General features: G+C 42.4%; 1 protein-coding gene across 1 annotated transcript; it reads left to right on the plus strand.

The window, feature by feature from the left end:
• Positions 1 to 1,127: 1,127 nt before the first annotated feature.
• On the plus strand, positions 1,128 to 18,170 carry TCTN3 (tectonic family member 3). The gene is made up of 14 exons (XM_005885439.2): positions 1,128 to 1,492; positions 1,665 to 1,788; positions 2,105 to 2,223; positions 3,810 to 3,937; positions 4,171 to 4,279; positions 4,367 to 4,482; positions 5,206 to 5,241; positions 5,789 to 5,869; positions 6,860 to 6,985; positions 8,103 to 8,207; positions 8,647 to 8,741; positions 9,294 to 9,447; positions 14,052 to 14,189; positions 17,091 to 18,170. The coding sequence occupies exons 1-14, from the start codon at positions 1,243 to 1,245 to the stop codon at positions 17,322 to 17,324; spliced, it is 1,815 nt and encodes a 604-aa protein (XP_005885501.1). The 5' UTR covers positions 1,128 to 1,242; the 3' UTR covers positions 17,325 to 18,170.
• Positions 18,171 to 23,418: the final 5,248 nt, after the last annotated feature.

Here is a 23,418-nt window from a genome sequence, read left to right on the forward strand (position 1 = left end):
TGCCTAAAGTGGTTCACTTGGAAAAGGAGGCATTGCTAGATTTTAGCTAAGTGTCCTAGATTTAAGATAACTCTTACCAGGCCTTAATTTATATCAGAAAACCAAGGCACGGAAATGATCCAGATGTAAGAACTGGGCAGACTGAGGAAAACACCGGGCCTAGCTGGAGCAAGATTTTCATCATCTACAGTTGTACTATCCAGCATGGTAGCTACTAGTCACATGCAGTTATTCAACTTAGAATGAAAATTTTTAAATTCAGCTCTGCAGTCACGGTAGCCACATTTCAGGTGCGCAGAAGCCACACAGAGCCCGTGGTTGTTGCTATGTTGAAAGTGCAGGCACAGAACATTTCCAACATTGCAGGGAGTTCCATCGGCAGTGCTGCTCTAGAAAAGCAGAAGAGCACACATTTCCCAAAGAGGGCCACAGAAAGGAGCGGTTTGTAATAGCAAAAAAATAAGTTTTCTTCTCCATCCCGTGGCTATTTCCATCCCCGAATCTTATTTTCTCTTCACCCCCTAGAAAATGTCTCCTTTCCTTACTCCTTCTCTATCTTCTCACATTTTTCCCCACTCCATTTTTTCAACCCCCTTCTCTATTTTTGTAGTAACAAACATGCCGTCCACATTTAATGATTTCACTCATTTATTGAGGTTGATATGTTTTAGTAATTTCTCAGTGTTAAAATGTAAGAAGCTGAATCTTTCTAATATATTCTCTCCCCCCTCTCCCCAATACAAAATTTAGATGAGACTCTTTTTTTTAAGGTATGTATCTTTGCTGTATTTTCCTTCATGGAATTATCCCTGCTTAGAATCTGGAATGATACGCAATTCTAGTTCCAGACTCTGGGGTTTCCCTCCGTTAAAGGAAGGGCTCAGGCCTCTGGGCCGGGAAGCCCGCTCGGCCCCTGCGGCACTGGTCCTTCCGCTGAACCTCTACTGCCACCTAGCGGAGGGCGGGGCGAGGGCGCCTTCGCCAGTTTGGCGGTTGCCAAGCGACGGAGGCGGGGCCCGGCCTAAGGAGGAGGGCGCACACCAAACGATGCCGAAAGAGCTGTAACAACGCCGCTTTCTATTGGCTGAAGAGATCTCAGCCACCACCATGAGCCAATGAGCAGAGGCAAACAGATGACGTCAGACGCTCTGCGACTGCTCCCCTGAGCCCCCTCCATCCCCTAGCGACGCGTCTGGCGACCGCCGAAACGCACTGCAAACACTCGGGGATCTCAGCGGCCCCATGTACACCTTGCCGCTCGCGCTCCTGCAGGTGTTCTTCCTGCTGGCCCCCGAGGGCGTCCGTCCTCAGCCCTCTTCCTCCCCGCCAGGGCCGGGGCCCACCTCCTCGGGGCCAGGGTCGCAGGGCGGGACCCTTGAACCCTCTTCGGAGGGGACTGAAACTCCGCGGGCTGGGCCTGGGACCTCCTCGGTGTTCCCTACGCTAGGGACCCCTTCAGCGCCTGGAGATGGGGCCATGGATCTCTTCCCAGGTGAGGGGAGGGGAGATGATGGGAACTACAGGCTTAGATCTAACATTCTGTGAACAAAGTGAATTGCTACCAAGTGAGGTTTGGGGCTGCCAGAAGAGGGGAATTCGAATGCACTTGGAAGAATTCAGGGCTCCTCATCCCTTTCGCTCTACTTTGTGTTGCACCTTCGTAGTCTTACCGATCTGTGTCTGCGACTTGACTCCTGGTACCTGCGATATAAATTGCTGCTGCGACAGAGACTGCTCTCTTCTCCATCCGAGGACAGTTTTCTCCTTCTGCCTTCCGGGAAGCGTGAGGTGAGCTGCCCGTGCAGGGTGAGCCCTAGAGGGGATGGGGGCCCTGGAATGGGTAATAGTTGGAAGTAGGGAGAGAGATCCTTGCTGCCTGCCTCCCTCATTTCCACCGTGAGTGGGATTGCCCTGGTGTTCCCAGAAGTGACTTTGCTCTTCAGAATCTTTAGAGCCGGGCTGTCCCATAGACTAGGACCTTCGTGTTGTCCGGTGGCTGCCCAAAGAGCCGTTCTTTGGCATCTGACTGACATCTATGGGGCAACCTTGTTTGGACCTAGCCCTGTGCTTCTAAATGTACCTTCTCCATCCTGTGTCTTCGCAGGTCTTCAAGTTGGGTTTGTGTGGACAACTCCCTTATCTTCAGGAGTAATTCCCCATTTCCGTCAAGAGTTTTCATGGATGTAAATGGAATTAAGCAGTTTTGTGTCCATGTGAACAACTGTGAGTAGAAGCGTGTTGGTTCTTGTTGCCTAACATTTATTGAAAGCTGGTTTTGTCTCTGTCCTTTTCTTTGTTTTGTGTTTAAACTTTTTTTCTCCTTTGAGAATTTCTATCATCCTCTTCTCCACCTGCCCCCTTTCTCTCTCTTATTAGTGAACATTTGCAGGTTTTTAATGCCCTGTTGGCTATGGATCAGAAAACCCATACAGAACTTTAATTTTAATCATCCCTGTTGGCCCAGATAATTCCAGGTAGATTCTGTTCCCCTACATGAAGGCTCTCACTGAATCTCCAGCAAGCGATACATAGGAGGCACCAAATAGTACATGAATGAATGTCTTTGAAAAATGACCTATATACCAACCTTGTTTTTATTTTATGAAGCAACAATGTAGGAGAAAGAGCATTAGAGTCGGATCTCAGCCTTGCCATTTACTTACCAGCTGCTCAGACTTGGGCAAATCCCTTGGCATTTCCAGTCTCATTTCTTCAGTTGTGAAATAAGCAATAATAATAATACCAACCCTGGATGTGAAAGTGCTCTGTTAACGTTAGAGTGCAATCGCAATGAGAGGTGGTTGTTATTATTAAGGTTTTTAAATAGACTTGGAAATTTGCTGATGATAGCTATAACACATTAGCTGCGGCTGCCCCATCCTTTCTAAATCTCCCACTGCCTTCTAGTCCCAGCCTTACTGCTCCAGAGCTATTGCAATAGCATCCAACTGGCCTTCCTTGCTTTTGATCTCCCCTCCTGCCTCCTATACCATCCTGCTTCTGCTCTGGACCGGTAGTTTTGAACTTTCTTTCCCCAGCAACACCTGAGAGCCATTCCCTTGGAAACTATAGGATACTTAGGATTGTTCCGTTTATATAAACATTGTCTCCCAAGGTAAATTATCAGCTTCTAGAAAGGATGGATTGTATACCCAGAAGTGGGGTTGCTGGATCATGTGGTAACTCTCTTATTAATTTTTTGAGGAACCTCCATACTGTTTTCCATTGTGTTGGCTATATTCTTATCTCCGATACTAATACTAAAACAATAATTCATTTAACAGATTACAAATAAGTTAGAAGGTGATAGAAATCAGAATTGTTAACTTAAGATGGAGTATTGATTGGGAACCTTCTGGGAAAATGTTTTATAACTTAAAATAGTAGTAGTAATAACATTATGTAGATTTGTAAAAATTCTTTTTTAAAAAAATATATTTTATTGATATTTTACAGAGAGGAAGGGAGAGGGATAGAGAGTTAGAAGCATCGATGAGAGAGAAACATCGATCAGCTGCCTCCTGCACACTCCCCTCTGGGGATGTGCCCGCAACCAAGGTACATGCCCTTGGCTGGAATCAAACCTGGGACTTTTTAGTCTGCAGGCCGATGCTCTATCCACTGAGCCAAACCGGTTAGGGCTGTAAAAATTCTTTTGAGTTTCACTTAAGATTACTGCGTTTGTATACTTAAGCCTACTGTGTATATATTATGCCTCAATAAAAATATTAGTTACTTGGCGTGCAAGCCATTTAAAAATAAATATTTTGCTTTTATCTAAAATCTTTTTATTTCTAAACACATTTTAGCAAAATTAAACTACTTCCAGAAGCCCCAAAAAGTCAATGCATCCAACTTCCAGACCCCGGCTACAGAGTTTGGAGGCAACTCATTCAATTCAACATTCCAGACGCAGTCGCCAGCACCTTTTTACAGGGTGAGCCTGGGGAAGGGGATGGGATTATTGGGTTTGATGTTTCCGTCATAACCAACAATTGACTGGTGTCTTTGAGGTCCCCCGCTGCAGTTAGGTAAACCGCTGTCAGTTCTTTTGGAGAGCGGTGTTGTCCACATGAACAAGCTGAATTAATTTTTGTTTCTGCTTTTTCAGTTTCTGGTGGACTTCTGTCCACTTTCATGGTGAATAAGTTTCTGCTATGCTTTGTTCAGGCTGGGGACCCCATTTTGACTTACTCCTCAGAGTGGTCTGTAGTAAGCTTGCTGAGGCAGCCTGCAGGAGTTGGAGCTGGGGGACTCTGTATCGAGAGCAATCCTGCAGGTGAGTCAGAGCAGAAGTGCCAACCTTTTTCTTCAAGTTAGAATAGGCTTTCTCATTTACCACCCCCTTAATTCTTTGTGCGTTAAGGTTTCTTGGAGAGTAAAAGTACAACCTGTGTCCGTTTCTTCAAGAATCTGGCAAACAGCTGCACCTTGGATCCAGCCCTCAATGCTGTCTCTTACTACAACTTCACAGTCTTGAAGGTGGGTATCCCTTCTCTCCCACTGTCAGCACTATGGGTTTAAAGTCAACATGCTGCCCACTGCTGGGTTGTGGGCAAAGCACTAACTTGGAAGTCAGAATGCCCAAGAGCTACATAAAAGGCAGAGGGCCTGGAAGTCCTATTGTCTGAAGAAAGATGAAAGAATTAGGGCTATATAGCCATGATTAGAGATTTTCTATTTTTTTTAAATTAATATATATTTTATTGATTTTTTTACAGAGAGGAAGGGAGAGGGATAGAGAGTTAGAAACATCAATGAGAGAGAAACATTGATCAGCTGCCTCCTGCACACCCCCTACTGGGGACGTGCTTGCAACCAAGATACATGCCCTTGACCGGAATCGAACCTGGGACCCTTCAGTCCGCAGGCCGACGCTCTATCCACTGAGCCAAACCGGTTAGGGCCATGATTAGAGATTTTCAACCTCCTGGCTAATGGGATTGGCTAGGGAGGGTGAGAAGGGTGACATCTCACTATTTCATCAAAACTTCAGTAGAGCTCAGAGTAGATGGGCATCACAGTCCGTCCAACCTCCCTTCTGCTTTCTCCTGGCGTTTTAGTGTAAAGAAGAATCAGTAGAAGAGAGGAAGCAAATGATTCTAATATGTCGATTTATTTCCCCCCAAATGTGAAAATTCAAGCTCCTGGAGATTTTCTCTAAGATGTCTGCATACTCATTTTCTTGCTTTTCACTTATTCTAGGTGCCAAGCGGTATGACTGATCTGCAGAATATGAAGGTATGATGCTGCTCATCAGGAAAAAGTAAAGTGAATATTTGGTCCCTTTGCATCTGTGGCAATTTCAGTCTTGATTATAATGGTGAAAGAAAATGCATTTGTGATGTATCAAAATGTTAAGTGTGTGTCTAAAACAATGTTTTCCATGTGTTCTATACGATTAATAAGTATTATATGAATTAAGAATTCAAAAGGTTGTTAGATAAGTTTGGGAAATATTAACACTATATTTAGGGTGGACTTCTTGGAGTCTTTAATAGGCTTAAGGGCCCTCGTAATCCCTAAGAGGCAGGTATCAAATACATATTTCTAAAACTTAATTGACCATGGAACCTTTATGTTATATCTCAGAATCAACGTTCTGAGAAATATGTTTTGAGATGTGCTGGCTTAGAATGACAGTGACTTGAACTTAAGTTGTAGTCTGGCAGTGGAAGGAGAAAGAAAGTTGATGGTCAAAATGAAAAATACTCATTTTAGCTGACATGTAGCTAGAAGAGAAAATGCTGCTTTCAATTTTAGTTGATTTGCTTCTTTCCCTTGCTAGTTCCAGGTTCCTGTAACACCCGTCTCACAAGCTGGTTCTCCTCTGTTGGCTGGAAACACTTGTCAGAATGCTGTTTCCCAGGTAGGGATGGGGACCTCAGGTTCTGGATTGGTGAATGTTGTTCGCCACTACTGAGGTGCCTCATCTTCAGTACCACACGGACCCCACAGGAAGTTTTGTGCATTACCTGGAAATTAACATGTCAAGAATTGAGCCCATCCCCTTCCTCCCTACCATGTTTCAGCCGTTTTCACTGCTACCGTCCTCCAGTATTGCGTGTCGTGAACATTAAGAGTATTTCTAACTCCTCTGTTGATAGGCAGTCTCTTAGGGTTCCTGACCATGTTTTCTTCTGTTAGCGAAGTCAGTATCATCTGAAGATCTGAAATAGACTAATCAACTTTTCCTTTGTTCTCTCTCTTCTAATCAACCTACAGAAGTAAAAATTATCTTAAAGTGTAACTTTAAAGACTATGTTCAGAAATCTAAGGATCAATTGCTTATAACTTCCATCTCCAGCTGCTATTTCTCCTCATCCTCAGACATGGGACAGCCAAGTAAACCAGGTTTCCATCCACCTACCTGTGCTTCTCTCACCTTCCTCTGCACACAATCAAAACTTATTTTTCTTCCCTTTCAAATCTTAAAACTCCCCTCTCCCATGGACCTTTTAAGAGCTCTATCCAGTCTCTTTTCTCGTGTGTTTTTAAGACTACTTGTTTATTCTTCCTCATTTGGCTATATTTTTAATTGAGATATAATTAACATATAATATTGAATTAGTTTTAGATGTACAATATGATTTGATATATGTAACGGGGTGGGCAAAAGTAGGTTTACAGTTGTGAGTTAATGACCATCACCACACAGTTACACATTTTTTTCTTGCAATGAGAACTTTCAAGATCTACTCTTTTATCAACTTTCAAATATACAGATTTGTTTATAGTAGTCACCATGCTGTGCCCTCATTCATTTATAATAAAACCCTTTAAGACAGAAAATTTAAATTACACATAATTGGCCCACTAAATAATCTTTATTATAATCAATTCTACTTTTGTATTGCAGGTCATCTATGAGATAGAGACCAATGGGACTTTTGGAATCCAGAAGGTCTCTGTCAGTTTTGGACAAACCAACCTGACTGTTGAGCCAGGCGCTTCCTTACAGCAGCAGTTCATCATTCGCTTCAGGGTAAGGGCCCTTCTCTTACAGGGGACAGAGGGGGAAGGAATATAATTCCTTTGTGTCTGTAACACGTGTGAAGTAGAGTGAGAATATGGAGGCCTACTTCAGTCTGTCAGTTGAGGCATTTCTTTTTGTAGTGTGCGGACTTCCTGAATACATTTACAAGGATACATAATCCCTTCACTACAGAGGAAAAGAACAGACACTGCTGTAGGACAGAGTCAAAGCCCAGGGAACCATAGAGCACACTGGTGTTCACTGTGCAAGAGGCCTCCACGTCTAGTATGCCAAAATTTAACTACTAGTGATACGGATTCAGCAATGCCTGTTCATTCACATTTTCTCTGATTCTCTACTTGGCCCCCAGCAAAGCAGGAATTCAATGTCAAATTCAAACTCTTTTTTTAAATAGTCATTTTGAATCATAAACTCAGCCATCATCCCACAGAAATTCTCATATTTCTGTGCATTCAGTAGATACTTTTTTCACTTTTACATTTCTGTATTATTTGAGCTTACATGCTTACAATGAGTATGAATTTTTGTCTGTGTATTTATGAACGTTGTCAAAAATGTAAATGGCATTCAGTGTTTTAATCGTTCCCCACTTAACCTGAGTTTCCAATCTGATCACCACCTTTGGCTTTTCTTCTACTGCTACTTTTTGAACCTTGCCGAGTCCAGTTTTTTTCTCAGCTCTGCCTCCAAGTGACCAACCAAGTCTCGTCTCTCCGAGTTCATCTCTGGAAAATCTATGGTTAATTAAAATATATTTATGAATTACATTTAAATTCTTCTCCTTTCAGCCAGGCTGAACATTGACCTAAATTGATAGTAATTTTTTAAAAACAGGGTCAATAATCTTTGCTTGTAACCCTTGGTAGCAGTGCCATACAGTGAATTTATATCGTAAATTTCAATATTCAGATCACTCAGGATTTACTTCAGGGGATAAAAATGGAAGTCATTGGAATAGAAATTTTTGCAAAATCCTACACTGTGGAAGGAAGCCCCCAGTGCAGCTAACTTCCTGCATTGCCTTAAGGAAGGGTGTGAAGAAAGCAGTGGAAGGTGTGAGAGCATGCTTTCCTCCATAAGTGACTTTCTTTTACTCTTTCTGCAGGCTTTTCAGAGCACAGCCACTTCCCTTCCTGGTCCTAGAAGTGGGAATCCTGGCTACATTGTTGGGAAGCCACTCTTGGCTCTAACTGGTGACATCAGTCACACTGTATCCTTTCTGGGGCTGAGTGGCCTGTTGCAGACTAATGAGAAGAGCTGCAGCTGCTGATCTTTTGGATTTCCCAATTCTGCAGTCCCCCATTTTTTAGGTATCCAGGACTTCCTTTACCAAGCCATTAATTCAGTGTATTCTCAAATGGTGATACGACCAAAGGCTTTAAAACATCTTAGACTGGCTGAAGGTGAAGATCGTGACTGATTTTATTTAAGGAGGTATTTATATGCTGGTGTGTGATTAACCATTTTTGGAAAAACACTATCTCTGTGTGCCTTTTAATTCCTAGAAGAAGAAAACAAATTGCAACTTGAACGATACCATGATATTAATAAAATGTAAGTAGTGTTAAGGAAACAATAAGAGCATACATTTTCCAGTCTGCCTACTTTTCTTCTGTTATGACCTCCTTGACCATCACTTTCTAACTCAGATGACCCTCTTGCAGAGCCAGGGTGATGGAACTTGCTCTGTCAGGAGACACAAAGTACAATTTGGGGTGAATGCAATGTCTGGATGCAAACTCAGGTAATTCATTGCTCCCCCATCATTTCCCACAATTTTGTCTCTATTTAGGGATTATGTTGATATGGTAACTTCTATATTTTGAACGAGAGTTCAGAGATTGCTAGTTAGGAGTAGTCTTAGAATCTAAATGATATTCATAATGCTAAGAGTTTTCTGACAGTCCTCTATACCTACTGAAGATTTTTTCCCTCCAATTCATTTTATACTATTATCCTATACAATAACAGGCTAATATGCAAATCGACCGAACAGCAGAACAACCAGTCGCTATGACACACACTGACCACCATGGGGCAGACACTCAACACAGGAGGTGCCCCCTGGTGGTCAATGCGTTCCCACAGGGGGAGCGCCCTCAGCCAGAAGCCAGGCTTATGGCTGGCGAGGGCTCCCAGACTGCAAGAGGGCGCAGGCCGGGCTGAGGGACCCCCCCACCAAGTACATGAATTTTGTGCACCAGACCTCTAGTTTCTAATATTTGGATTAATATGCTAATATGGTTACATTATTAAGTTAGCATTGGACTGCAGCTTCCATGATGTTTAATTTCAGGCTGAAAAAGGTGGACTGCAACCACCTGCAGCAAGAGATGTACCAGACTCTTCACGGGAGGCCCAGACCAGAACATGTTGCCATCTTTGGTAACGCTGACCCAGCTCAGAAGGCAGAGTGGACCCCGATCCTCAGCAGGAACTGCAGTGTTTCAGTAAGGAGAGAAATACCTGTCTGACCGGGCCTCGCATCCCCATTTTGTTGAAATTAAAACCAGCCCTATTTCCTTAAATAATGTGGTTATCATCCTATATAATAAAAGGCTAATATGCAAATTGTCCCCTCGACCAGAAGTTCAACCGGGAGTTCGACCAGGGGATGGGGCTGGCTGGACAACCGCCCACAGCCCCTCCCCCTGGCCGGCCCCATCCCCTGATCGTCCCCCCACCCACCCTGATTGGGGATGGGCTGGCCAGCCAACCTCTCACGTCCCTTACCCCCAGCCAGCCCGGCTCGATTGAGGCGGGCTGGCTAGACCCCACTGTGCACGCATTCGTGCACCAAGCCTCTAGTCCTATATAATAAAAGGCTAATATGCAAATTGACCGAACAGTAAAACAACCAGTCTCTATGATGCGCACTGACTACCAGGGGGCAGACGCTCAACACAGGAGCTGCCCCCTGGTGGTCAGTGCGCTCCCACAGTGGGAGCGCTGCTCAGCCAGAAGCCGGGCTCACAGCTGGTGAGCACAGCAGCGGTAGCGGGAACCTCTCCTGCCTCCACGTCAGCACTAAAGATGTCCGACTGATGGCTTAGGCCCGCTCCCTCTGGGCCTGAGCCATCAGTCAGACATTCCCCAAGCACTCCCAGACTGCGAGAGGGCACACCTGGGCTGAGGGGATACCTCCCCGCCCCCAGTGCATGAATTTCGTGCACCGGGCCTCTAGTCTATATATATAAAAGCCTAAGGGACTGTTACAACCAGTCGCTATGATGTGCACTGACCACCAGGGGGCAGCCGCTCAACGCAGGAGCTGCCCCCTGGTGGTCAGTGCGCTCCCACAGCCAGCCTCCTATGGCCAGCCAAACTCCCACGGTCCCTCCCCTGAGTTGACTGGCCCGATTGGGACTGGGCAAGACAGCCCCAATTGGCCTCAATTGCCGACCAGGCCGAGGGACCCCACCTGTGCATGAATTTGTGCACCGGGCTTCTAGTAAGAATATAAGAAATCATGCCCATTTGATGTCATTGCTTCAGGTTAGGTTTATATTTAACTTACTTCCTGAGAGAAAAATTTGAAGGTAGAAAATCTAGAGATTGCTCTGTGGTTCAAAATCAAACTTACTGCCCTAGCCAGTTTGGTTCAGTGGATAGAGCGTCAGCCTGCGAACTGAAGGGTCCCAGGTTTGATTCTGGTCAAGGGCACATGCCCAGGTTGTGGGCTCGATCCTCAGGGTGGGACGTGCAGGAGGCAGCTGATTATTGATTCTCTCTCATCATTGATGTTTCTATCTCTCTCTCCCTCTCCCTTCCTCTCTGAAATCAATAAAAATATTTGAAAAAATCAACCTTCCTCATTGTAAGAGAAAAATATATTACACATATATTTCAAATATTCTTGCATTCCTGAATATTTGATCAGCACAGATTCTTTCTTTGAGGTTGAAATTATGTTCTTTCTGTTATAAAATTTGTATTTTTACATTTAATAACAATACATTACCAAGTCAGAAATTTAATTTATTAAATTAAAAGTAAAAACCTCAACACCTCCTGCCCCTGAATTCACCTCATCCAGCTGTTGTTTTTACTTTTTCAGGTGGCCCACTAGATGAGTTCTCTTGACTGCAGTCTGACTAAAATAAGGAAATTTGCTGTGTTCTTCTATTTTCTTCCTCTTTTGCCTACCCCTTACCTCCTCACTTTAGGTTGCTGTACCTTTAATTTTCTTTTTATTTAAAAATGTAAATTATTTATTTTTCTGTATAAGTAATACATACACTGGCTTGAAAATTTCAAAAAGTACAGATGAACCTGTTGGGGTCCAGCCCCAGCAGGTCCAGGGGTTCCCCAAGGTGTGGACGGAGTTGGCGAAGAAGGAAGGACACGGAGGTAGCATTCAGTTGATCAGCATAGTTGGGTTCTCTAGCCAGGTTCTATCCAGGATCTCCAGCCAGGTTCTCTAGCCAGGTTCTCCAGCCAGGTTCTATCCAGGTTCTCCAGCCAAGTTCTGTAGTCAGGTTCTGTCCAGGATCTTTTTCTAGGTTCTGTGTCTAGGTTCTGTATAGGATCTCCAGCCAAGTCCTGTCTCTAGGTTCTGTGTTCTGTTGTCTTGTTACATCTGTATTTATACCAGTTGATTTTAATCCTGTCAATTTCTATTCCAAAGGTTAGGGCGTTTCTTATTCCAGGGAGTAAAGATTATGTAGCTTAAGCGTGATTGTTCTTAGTTAAAGTGATTAACTGCCAAGAAGGGGAGCAAACATATTAAGAACAGTGTGCCATATACGCCAGGTCCCTTGAAACATGCTGTGCAGATGTTTCTTCTCTGCAGCGACTGTGTCAAGCAGCAAGGATGGACCGGCTCCCGGCATGAACCATAATTTATTTTACCAGTTTTATGAATGGACATTCGGGTGTTTTTCGAGTTTTGCTATTATATACAATGCGGCATTTTATAACTTCATTCAGGTTACCACATCATACATGTGAGAATAAACCTATATGTTAAATCCTAGAAGTAAGAATTTCTAGATCAAAGGATATAGGCATTTAAAATTTTAATAACTACTGCCAATTCATTCTCTATACAGGTTATATCAATTTGTAGGCCCTCCATCCATCCATGAGACTGCTTGTTACCCCAAACTTAAATCAATACTGTGTTTTTGAATTTTTTAAGCTTTGCTCTTCTAAGTGAAAATAGCATTCTAGTGTAGTTTTATTTTTCTCTATGAATAAGGTTGAGTATTTTGACATATGGTTGGACAATTTGTATTTTCTTCACTGTGATCTATATATATCACTTGCCCATTTTTATTGAATTATTGGTCTTATGACTTACAGGAAATCTTTGCATATTTGAGAAATGGTTTTTTTTTCTGTGATTTGATTTGCAGAATTTTTTTTTCTGAGTTTGTCATTTGTCTTTTGACTTTGTTTATGGTGTTTTTTGCCATGCAGAAGTTGACTTTTATGTTGTGAAACTTATCAGTCCTTTTTCTATTTTACCTTGGCGTTTTAGTTCAGACTTTGAAAGACCTTTCCCCTTAGAGATTATTTTTAAATAATGTTTTTCCCTTTCTCAGCACTATTCTGACTTTAATCCTTACATACTTCTTTCCTTTTGCAGAGATTTGGGGGATAAGTAAACACATGTATTGATCCAGCCTTTAGGCAACTGAAGTCAAATTGAGTTCTCTTAAACTTCAAAGCCATGCTGAGGGAGTGTGGATTTTGGATGCTACCCGGCTGAATACAGGAAGGGGTTGGATTGAGATTCTAGTGGAACTACTCTTTATTATTCTTAAATTTACATGTTAAAATCACATTTCCAAAGAGCATTTGACAACATGGGAAAATGTTCCAAATGTAGAATAAATGAAAAGAAAAATGTTTAAAAGTATTTGGAACAAACTTATGAAAAAATATTCAACATCATTAGCCATTAGAAAATTGCAAAACCATGATGAGATACCACTTCACACCCACTAGGATGTCTATAATTAAAAAGATGGATAACAGGTGTTGGCAAGGATGAGGAGATATTGGAACCCTCAGACATTGTTGGTGGGACTGCAAAATGGTGCAGCCACTTAAAAACCAGTTTGACAGTTACTTAATAAACATAAACATGGCCTGTCTTCTCCTGCTCCCAGTTTATACACGTTATTGCCTATATCTGAACCTTACTATAAAGAAGTATGAAGCTAGAAAAGCACAAAGCATATTTGAGGATAGTTTGTATCTGCTAAGTTATAGTAACCTACTGATTAAAGTACTCACTTCCATCAATCCTTCCTGCATCTTAGAATTAATCCTCCAAGAGTCAGACTACTTGTTAGACTGCATAATCACTGAAATGCCTTCTTTAACTTTTCACTGCTCCTATGTTCAATCCTTTGCTTCAGGCAAGTGTCTGCTCAAGGCCAGTGCCTCGTACATGCCAGGCACATAGGAGACACTCAGTAACTATGATTCACATGAATCAATGATGTCCCTCCATGGCATCACGTGCTGTTCTAGTTGTATACCTCGTTATATGCCATCTCTCTACCTGAATTCTCCTTTAATCGCCATTTCTTGGTCAGACATTACTCATCCCAGTTCCATCCTCAACCAGAAATGGCTGTTTCTTCTTCTTCTGGCATTCCACAATACTGACTGTGCACCACTCACTGATCACTTCTTTTTTATTATTTTTCTAATCCTCACCTGAGGACATGCTTGGAGAGAGGGGGAGGGGCATCACTTGGTTGCCTTCCATACGTGTCCTGACCAGGAATTGAACCAGAAACCTTTCAGTGCAGGGGACAATGTTCCAACCAACTGTGCCACTCCCGCTGGGCACACTGAGCACTTCTTATAGCCATTGTAAATGGGCTTTCATTTTATAATCTCTATATTAGTAATTTCCATTTTAGAATTTTAATTTTCCTACGATCAAGGACAGTAAACAGGGTCTATGTGAACTTAGAAGCCACATTGCTTTCTCTGTTAATGTAGACTGTGTAAGAAATAATGGCTACTCAGTGCATGGTGATGGGTTATAGGTGGCCATCAGAAATTCAAGCAGATGCTTCTTTACCCTCTGCAGGCTACAGGTTGCACTTCTTGCTGTATCATACCAGTGTCCCTGGAGATCCAGGTATTGTGGGCATATATAGGCCTCCAGTCCAACCCACAAGCTCATGTGTCGGGAGCACGATTCCTGTACCAGTGTCAGTCCATAAAGGTAAGTCATGGCTCATAAAGGACCACTAATCTTCGCAAAGTCTAGACTGTCTTATCAGCCATTTGATGACTATATAATTTTTGACTTCTGAGAGACAGTTTATGCTACCAGCTAATGCTTGGTTTCAGTGAGCTGACACAATTTACTTTCAAGTAGATCCCTCCCAGCCTGGTTACTGATTTTTTAATATCCCGAATCCAGACTATAGTGTAGGTTAGTTTCTTTTAAATTATCATACCACTATTACTATATTGGTTGATTCAACCACAGAAAATATTTTCCATAACTATATATTCAATGTGACAGTCACACACTTTAGTCCAGTGGTTCTCAACCTTCCTAATGCCGCGACCCTTTAATACAGTTCCTCATGTTGTGGTGACCCCCAACCATAAAATTATTTTCGTTGCTACTTCATAACTGTAATTTTGCTACTGTTATGAATCGTAATGTAAATATCTGATATGCAGGATGTATTTTCATTGTTACAAATTGAACATAATTAAAGCATAGTGATTAATCACAAAAACAATATGTAATTATATATGTGTTTTCCGATGGTCTTAGGCGACCCCTGTGAAAGGGTCATTCGACCCCCAAAGGGGTTGCGACCCACAGGTTGAGAACCGCTGCTTTAGTCTCAGCCTTTTGCTCTGAGAGATGTCTGAGATTTTACTGCCTATGTTTTAGGATTGTTATGGTCTCGCAACTTACAAAGTCTTTTATCTGTGTTTATTCTTGTGTATAGTGTAAGTTGGTGGTCTAGTTGCATATACAACTGTCAAAACTCATTACACTGAACATTTGAGATGTGTACATTTACTGTATATAAATTATACTTCAATGAAAAAGTTAAAATGAAACAAAAAGACAAAAAAAAAAAGCCACTGACTAGGGGATAATATTTGCAATACACATACCTGGCAAAGTCCTTGTATGTAGAATAAAGAACTCTTACAACTCAATAATGAGTTACAAACCTGAGTCAAAGAGGAATGTGTCCTAGTTCATAGTCTGAAATATGTAGCTACAAAACATAAAGAGGTGGTATCCACAGCTTTTTCTCTGATAATGAGTTTTATTTGAAATGATTTGACATGCAGTTTACATATAATGGTTTAAAAATTGAGATTATAAAAATGTAATATATATATATGTATATGTATATATGTATATATATATATATATATATATATATATACACATATACACATACACAAATGATGTACTTTTTATTACCAAAGCCAAACAAAACCTAATGCAAACTTTTCATGTTGTTACAAAGTAAATCTTATTTGGGGTAAATGGAATTTGCTGCATATAAACTGAATTGAGAAAAAAAATCCCCTAAAATCTCACAAAATGTTAAAACAGAATTGTCGGCAGCAATTTCTGAAGTAAATATCATAAAATATTGTAGGTTAAGGTAGAAATAAAATAAATCAACCATATATGACAACTGAATCCCTACTAAAAGAAATGAGCTGACTTGGCTATGTGCCTTTTGTTGTCTTGATAAAAGAATTTAGATAACTAGACTTGAGAGAGGTTGTTTTTTTCTTTGGTTTCATTTTCTTGTTTTTATTTTTTCACTGTTCTTGCTGCTCATGCTAAACAGTGAATTTTCAAATTTTGCTTATACATAATTTTTTCAATGTAAATAGAAAAAATTTAGACTTTAGAATTCAAATATAACACACTGACTGAACTTACCTCAGAAATCTTGCTCTATAGGAGGACTAAGAAAACAGAGATACACTCAGAATAAGTTATTCTCATTGCATTATGTGGAAATACAGGACTAAAACAATTTTGTATTATATTCTCAAGTGTGTTTGAGACCAGCTTGTCTTTATGTATGAATAAACTTGGGTTTTTACACAGATGCTACTGAAAAAGAAAAAAAGTAAGCAATTAAGACCTAAAGCTCTGGGATCATGAGTGAGACGGACTGATGCGTGGCCTTGAGGTAGCGTTGCGCACTAGGCTTGTTTACACCAGCATTACCACAAATGCGAGAGTAATTTGTTGTGCTATGACTTTATAAGTGCCACGTCACTGGACACTAGGAATTTTTCAGCTCCGTTATAACCTAAAGGGACCACCATCATATACGTGGTTGTCATTGACCAAAACATTGTGGAACTGCCAGATGTCCGTATCTTTGTCTTTTTGTGGAACTACTAATTTTCTTCAGAAAAAGGCCCTCCCTACTGAACAGTATAGTTGTAAGACCATCAGTCAACATTTTGGAACTAGATGAGGAAAGGCATTTCATTATACAGAGTAATTTCCTTATTTTTAGTTCTGTGTCTCACTCAGTCCTTCTTTATGCCCAACATCTCTAAATCCAGAATTTCTCTGATTTGAATTGTCCAGTCTCTTCTCGAGGTGGGGAAGGGGTTGTTGCTTGTTTGCATTGAGGGAGTCCCATTCAGTAACCATGTTCTGTCCCTACCGCCCTGTTATCTCCTGTTACTGAGTCTTCCAGGGGTCTACAAAGACTTGCTTGCTCTAGTCTCTGGAGGCTTTTAGGTTCAGCCTTCTTTCCCTTTGCGAGCCTGGATCCTCCTGGAGCCTGATAAGGTGGAGCTGCTAAGCACGTCACAGCAGTTTTGCCATCTGGCCTCTCTGATATCAGGCAGTTCCCCAGTTGGGGGAAGCTAGAGTCAGTCTTTAGGTAGGTATAACTGTTCATAGTTCTGGTGTCATGGACTGTTGCTGACAAATCCATTTCCTGTGTCTCATAGAAAATTACATAGGACCAATGTGAGAAAAAGGTATATCTTGCTTAGAGCAATTTGGTTTGGGTCTTTCTGCAGGGAAAGTTATAACAAGTCAAGTAAAGGGCTATTTAAATTGGTACCAAGTGCAAACCTGTCATGGACTTTCTTCCTGCAGGATCCCCAGGTAACGGAAATGTCTTTGACAACTACTGTGACCTTTGTGGACATTACCCAGAAGCCAGAGCCTCCACGGGGCCAACCCAGAACCGACTGGAAATTGCCGTTCGACTTCTTCTTTCCTTTCAAAGTGGCCTTCAGCAAAGGAGCAGACACTCAGAAAGGCTCAGTCTCTCCCGTCCTTATCCTGTGTCTCTTACTCCTTCAGATTCTCAGCCTAAAGACTAAGTAACAAAAGGAGAGGAATCGGATTTTAATTTTCCCTATGGGAAGTCCTACGGCAGCCTACTTGTGTTGGCTAATGACCAAAGAGCCTTTAGGAGAAGAGTGGACCTAACTGAAGAGTGGACCTAGCCTTTGTACAGGAGAGAAGAGATTTTAGAAAAGCAATAAAAATATCTTGTTCATCCTAGCTCTCTGCTTAGAACTTGAACATGCTTCGGTAATGTCAGTTGCAAAGATCTGCTCCAAAAATTGAGTATATAACCTACAGAATACCAGCTACACATCAAGTTCTGTACTCCTCAGGCAGGAAAGAGTGCAACTTCCTCCAGCCCTTCAGTGTGTGATGCCTGACTAAAGGTTTGCAAACCTTCATCCATCTGCTCACAGGCACAGCTGGGCTCAACATCAACAGGAGCATGCTCCTGCCGTCCCCCACGTGAACTTGGGAATAGCTGCCCTCTGGACTTGAAAGAAGCTGACTGTTCAGAACAGAAAACTACTGGCTATATATTTTATCTGGCTCCTCCCTACTCCCTTGGGCCAGTCTTCCCAGGCAAGCAATTATTTCTACAGTTTCCAAAATGAATGTAGAATCCCAGCCCCCTTTCCTACTAGCAAATGACCCTACTACTTGTGTTTTCTCCTTTCCTTCACTGTGGTGGAGAAGTAAAACTGATTGAGAGCTCAATTGTATGAATCCCAGTGGCGCACACAAGTTAACTGACGTGGTCTGCCTCGTGATTATTTTTCTACATATCTGAGGGGTAAAAAAACAACGCAAACTTCGCCTTTTCACACAGTTCCCCAATACCCTCCCCTCTGGCATCTATCAGTCTGTTCTCGGTATCTATGAGTCTGTTTCTATTCTGTTTGTTCATTTATATTGCTCTTTAGATTCCACGTATAAGTGAAATCATATGATATTTATCTTCCTCTGACTAACTTATCTCACTTAGCATAGCCCTTCAGGTCCATCTATGCTGTCACTAATGTAAGATTTCATTCCTTTTTAAGGCCAAGTAATATTCCATTGTATAAATGTACCACCACTTTACACACTCCTCTATTGAAAGGCACTTGGGTTGCTTCCATAGCTTGGTTATTGTAAATAACATTGCAATGAACATAGGGGTGCATATATTCTTTCAAATGAGTGTTTTGGGTTTCTTTGGCTATACCCAGAAGTGGAATTGCTGGGTCATAAGGCAGTTCCATTTTTAATTTTTTTTGAGGAACTTCCATACTGTTTTCCATGGTGGCTGCACCAATCTGCATTCCCACCAACAGTGCACAAGGATTCCCTTTTCTCCACATCCTCACCATCAGACATATATAGATCAATGAACAGATAAAGAACGCCCAGAAATAAACTCACACTATATGATCAATTAATATTTGACAAATGAGGCAAGAACATACAAGGGGATAAAGATGGTCTATTCAATAGATGGTGCTGGGAAAATTGAACAGATACATGCAGAAAAAAAATGAAACTAGACAATCTTCTTACACCATATACAAAAATAAACTAAAATGGATTTAAAGACCTAAATGTAAGACTCGAAACCATAAAAATCCTAGAAGAAAACATGGTCAATTAAATCTTGGACATTTCTCTTAGTAATATTTTTTTCTGATATATCTCTTCAGGCAAGGAAAACAAAAAATAAACAAATGGGCCTACATCAAAATAAAAAGGTTTCGCACAGCAAAGGAAACCATCAACAAAATGAAAAGACAACACATTAAAGGGAGAGCATATTCACCAATGAGATGTGATAAGGGGTTAATATCCAAAATTTATAAAAAACTCACAACACCAAAAAAACACACAATCCAATTTAAAAATGGGCAAAGGACCTAAGTGGACATTTCTCTACAGAGGACATACAGATGGCCAACAGACATGAAAAGGTGCTTAACATCACCAATCATCAGAGGAATGCAAATTAAAACCACAATGAGATATCACCTTGCACCTGTCAGATGGCTATCATCAATAAATCAACAACATAAAGCAATCACATAATCTTTGGGAATGTTTCATTAAAATGCTGACTCCTGGGTCCTGGCCCTGGAGATTGTAATTCACTGGTGGAAAGTGGGGGCTCTAAGAATCTGTATTTATCCAAAGCTTTCCTGGTGCTTCTGATGTATATAGCCTGGTTTGTGAAACTACAAAGTGACGTTGCATAGTGTGTGGAAACTGGTTCATTAAAGGTTTGTCCTATCATCGCCAACTCACATAATACATCTACCAACCTAGCCTACTTCCTTGTCTCTAAGAATTCCCATCATTCAGTGCTCAGCTTAGTGTTCACATAACCTGTGTGCCCCCCGCTCTCCCTGCCACCACTGATTTCACCAGAAATGGAGTTCTGGACCGGTTAGGCCAGTAAGATTTTCTCTCCAGGAATTTGGAACTGGGACCAAGTCCAGAAGTCAGTCAGGAATAGGCACTAAGAATATTTTAGGGTTGAGGAAGCCATTCTCCACCAAATATTCACTAATGAAGAGTCTATCTTCAAAGGAGGAAAAAGAAGCAAATGGCCGAAGCCGGTTTGGCTCAGTGGATAGAGCGTTGGCCTGCGGACTGGGGGGTCCCGGGTTCGATTCCAGTCAGGGGCATGTACCTGGGTTGCGGGCACATCCCCAGTGGGAGGTGTGCAGGAGGCAGCTGATCGGTGTTTCTCTCTCATCGATGTTTCTGGCTCTCTATCTCTCTCCCTTCCTCTCTGTAAAAAATCAATAAAATATATTAAAAAAAAAAAAGAAGCAGATGTGCAGAGAAGTGTAAATAAGAGACTAAGAGATGGGGACAGTCTTAGTTCCTAACTTCCAGTTCCTTGTACCCACCTATTATGAGATCCACTTTACCTCCTGCTCGTAGAGACTATAAATCCTCCTTCAGTAAATTGCCTTGTTTGAATAAGATTCTATTATTAACAACTAAAGAAGCTAAGACTTAAATAACTTAAACCTAGTACTTTATAGCATGTAAAGAGGCAGGCCTCAGTCCTGCATTCTTATAGTCCAACTAGAGGCCTGATGTATGAAATTCGTGCAAGGGTAGGCCTCCGCAGCTGGCTGCCTCACGGCCCCGCCCCCCGCCCCCAAACCACCCGCCACCAGCACCCGCCTTGGCCTGGCGTTGCCCCCGTCTGCTGTCCACACACCTCCTGGGCCTCCCTCTTTGGGGTGATCGTGGAGCCCCCCGATTGATCGCCCCGCTGGCTGGTGGCCTGGGCCTCCCTCTGCAGGACAATCATGGGGCAATGGCTGGGCCCCTGACCAGTCACATCCCACCCGCCTTGGCTGGCCTGGTGCCAGTGGGTGTCATAGCATGGTCATCAGAATGGGTTGTTTGGCTGTTCGGTCGATTTGCATATTATGCTTTTATTATTATAGATTCTAAACAGTCCACTTCCTACACGACTCTTTAGTCTTGTCCAGCCCTATTACCATTTGCTGAGACAAAAGTTTAATCCCTCCAATGAAAAAAGAATCACTTTTGTCCTGACTGGTATTGCTCAGTGGTTAGAGTGTCAGCCTGCACACCAAAGGGTCACAGGTTCGATTCCTGGTCAAGGGCATGTAGTTGAGTTGCAGGTTCAATCCCCAGCCCTAGCTGCGGTGCATGGAGGCAACCAATTGATGTGTCTCCCACTCTCCCACTCTCTCTAAAAATCAATGGGGAAAAATCCTCAGGTGAGGATTAACCAAAAACAAAAAACAAATCACTTTTTAATAAAAATCACATGCAGGAAAGATACCATGACTGAATCATTTCCTAGCTAATAATTCTGGTATTTGATTTTTCCCATTCATAGTCACATAGCGCACTCCTCTCTCTACTGGAGTAGAATAGTAATAGTAAAATAATAGTGAAAATAAGATAACAGTACTAAATGAAATGGAAAAATGCACAATGCTTAAAGATTTTCATATTTGATTCTCTTAACAAGCCTTTAGCCAAGTATATAGAATAGATAAGGACAGTGTTATTAGCCCGTTTCTTATTTGAGGAAACTAAGCCTAACGAAATTAAATTCATTCATTTATCAAATGTAGATTGAGTGTCTATTATGTGCCAAGAATATACTTTCATGCTCTCAGGAGCTTAAATTCTAGTAGGGAAGGCAGACAAGCAGTCACCATAAGGTGACATGTGGGTTAAGAACACATTAAGGACAGGACTTCCTGAGTGGAGAAGGCTTCTGTCCCTAATGGCTTTAGCTATACTCACAGTTGCCTTGTTTGTTCTAAGTTCATGACGAGACTTTTAAAAGAAAAGGGGAGGTACTGAATGAAACTACTGGAGGGCAGTTTCATCTCTTTTGTATCCCTCACCCTACTTCAAACCCAACGTGCTCAAAACAACACGTGTTCTCATCCTTCACCCAAAAGAATGGCTCCTCTCATGTTTCCTAACCCAGTGACCTGCAGCGCCATCGAATTTGCAGGGACCCCTCCTCTCCTCTCACCCTCCCACTTTCAGTAGTAAGTGCTATAAGTTCCTCCTTTATGCTCCATGTCCCCTGCCGGAGCCTTTTTTCCAGCCATCATTTCTTGGGCCTTTGCAATAGGCTAACATCCAATCTCCCTAGTGATGATTTCTTACATAAAATCTCATTATGCCATAACAGTACTTTAAAAGTCATGGTCCTCCATCGTTGAAGATAATAGAATTCAAGCTCTTTAGCATGACTCAGACATCTTTTCCCAAGGTGGCAGACACCTCTCCTGCCTTGTCTCACATGCAGGGTATGTCTCATGCCTCTGCACATTCCATCCTCTTCCTGGTAGGATCCTGCTCCCTCTTCTAGATAAGCTGCTTACTTCTTGTCCCTCAAAGCACACTTCCAAGGTCTACTCTCTTGTTAAAGCCTGGCCTGCGTCCCTGGGCACCCCTTCCTCTAGAGCAGCGGTTCTCAACCTGTGGGTCACAACCCCTTTGGGGGTCGAACGACCCTTTCACAGGGGTCGCCTAAGACCATTGGAAAACACATACATAATTACATATTGTTTTTGTGATTAATCACTATGCTTTAATTATGTTCAATTTGTAACAATGAAAACACATCCTGCATATCAGATATTTACATTACGATTCATAACAGTAGCAAAATTACAGTTATGAAGTGGCAACAAAAATAATTTTATGGTTGGGGGTCACCACAACATGAGGAACTGTATTAAAGGGTCGCGGCATTAGGAAGGTTGAGAACCACTGCTCTAGAGTGAATCACACTCTTACAGTCATCGCTCAGGTGTCTGTCTCTCCCAGAGGCTGTGAACCCCCTGGAGAGGGGACAGCCCTCCCAGGAAACGCCTAACACGGAAAGGAGCCAATGCGCCATGAATGCGGAATGAACAAGCAGGCTCGGCAATGTTCTCAGGGACAACTACAGAGGGGCAAGAGGGCTCCCTTGTCACGGAGCTCCACGCAAGTGCTGCCTCCCCCCTCGCCTCCCCTGGGCCCAGCGCCCTGTCCGCCCCTGCGGGAATGCGCCCTCGGAGCCATGCACAGGAAGTAGAGAGGGGAGAGTCTGAGCTCTAATTTTAAGGGTGGATTCTCATTCGCCTTTGAAATAGCTCCAGTTGCCTAGGATGAAATACAACTATTTAAGGGCAATATCCTCACCAATGCCCTTGCCCAGTGGTCGGCAAACTCGTTAGTCAACAGAGCCAAATATCAACAGTACAACGACTGAAATTTCTTTTGAGAGCCAAATTTTTTAAACTTAAACTATATAGGTAGGTACATTGTTATTAACTTAATTAGGGTACTCCTAAGGCTTAGGAAGAGCCACACTCAAGGGGCCAAAGAGCCGCATGTGGCTCGCGAGCCGCAGTTTGCCGAACACGGCCCTTGCCGAACAAGAGTTGGGCTGGGACCCTTGGGAAAACCCCCAGACGATTAGGGGGCAAATCATTGTATCTCGGTGCCCAAATATTTCCCATTTCAACAGCAAAAGTTTGCCAGGGCTGTGGGCTCTGCATGTGTGCACAGATTCCGCCCCGCGCCGGAAACACCCCGAAAGAGTTACCCAGAAGCCGGGGCACCACGGCATCTTCCCGCCTCCCGGGAAGGCCCCGTG

This window comes from Myotis brandtii, unplaced genomic scaffold (assembly GCF_000412655.1).
Source record: "Myotis brandtii unplaced genomic scaffold, ASM41265v1 scaffold902, whole genome shotgun sequence".
Taxonomy (NCBI): Eukaryota; Metazoa; Chordata; class Mammalia; order Chiroptera; family Vespertilionidae; genus Myotis; species Myotis brandtii.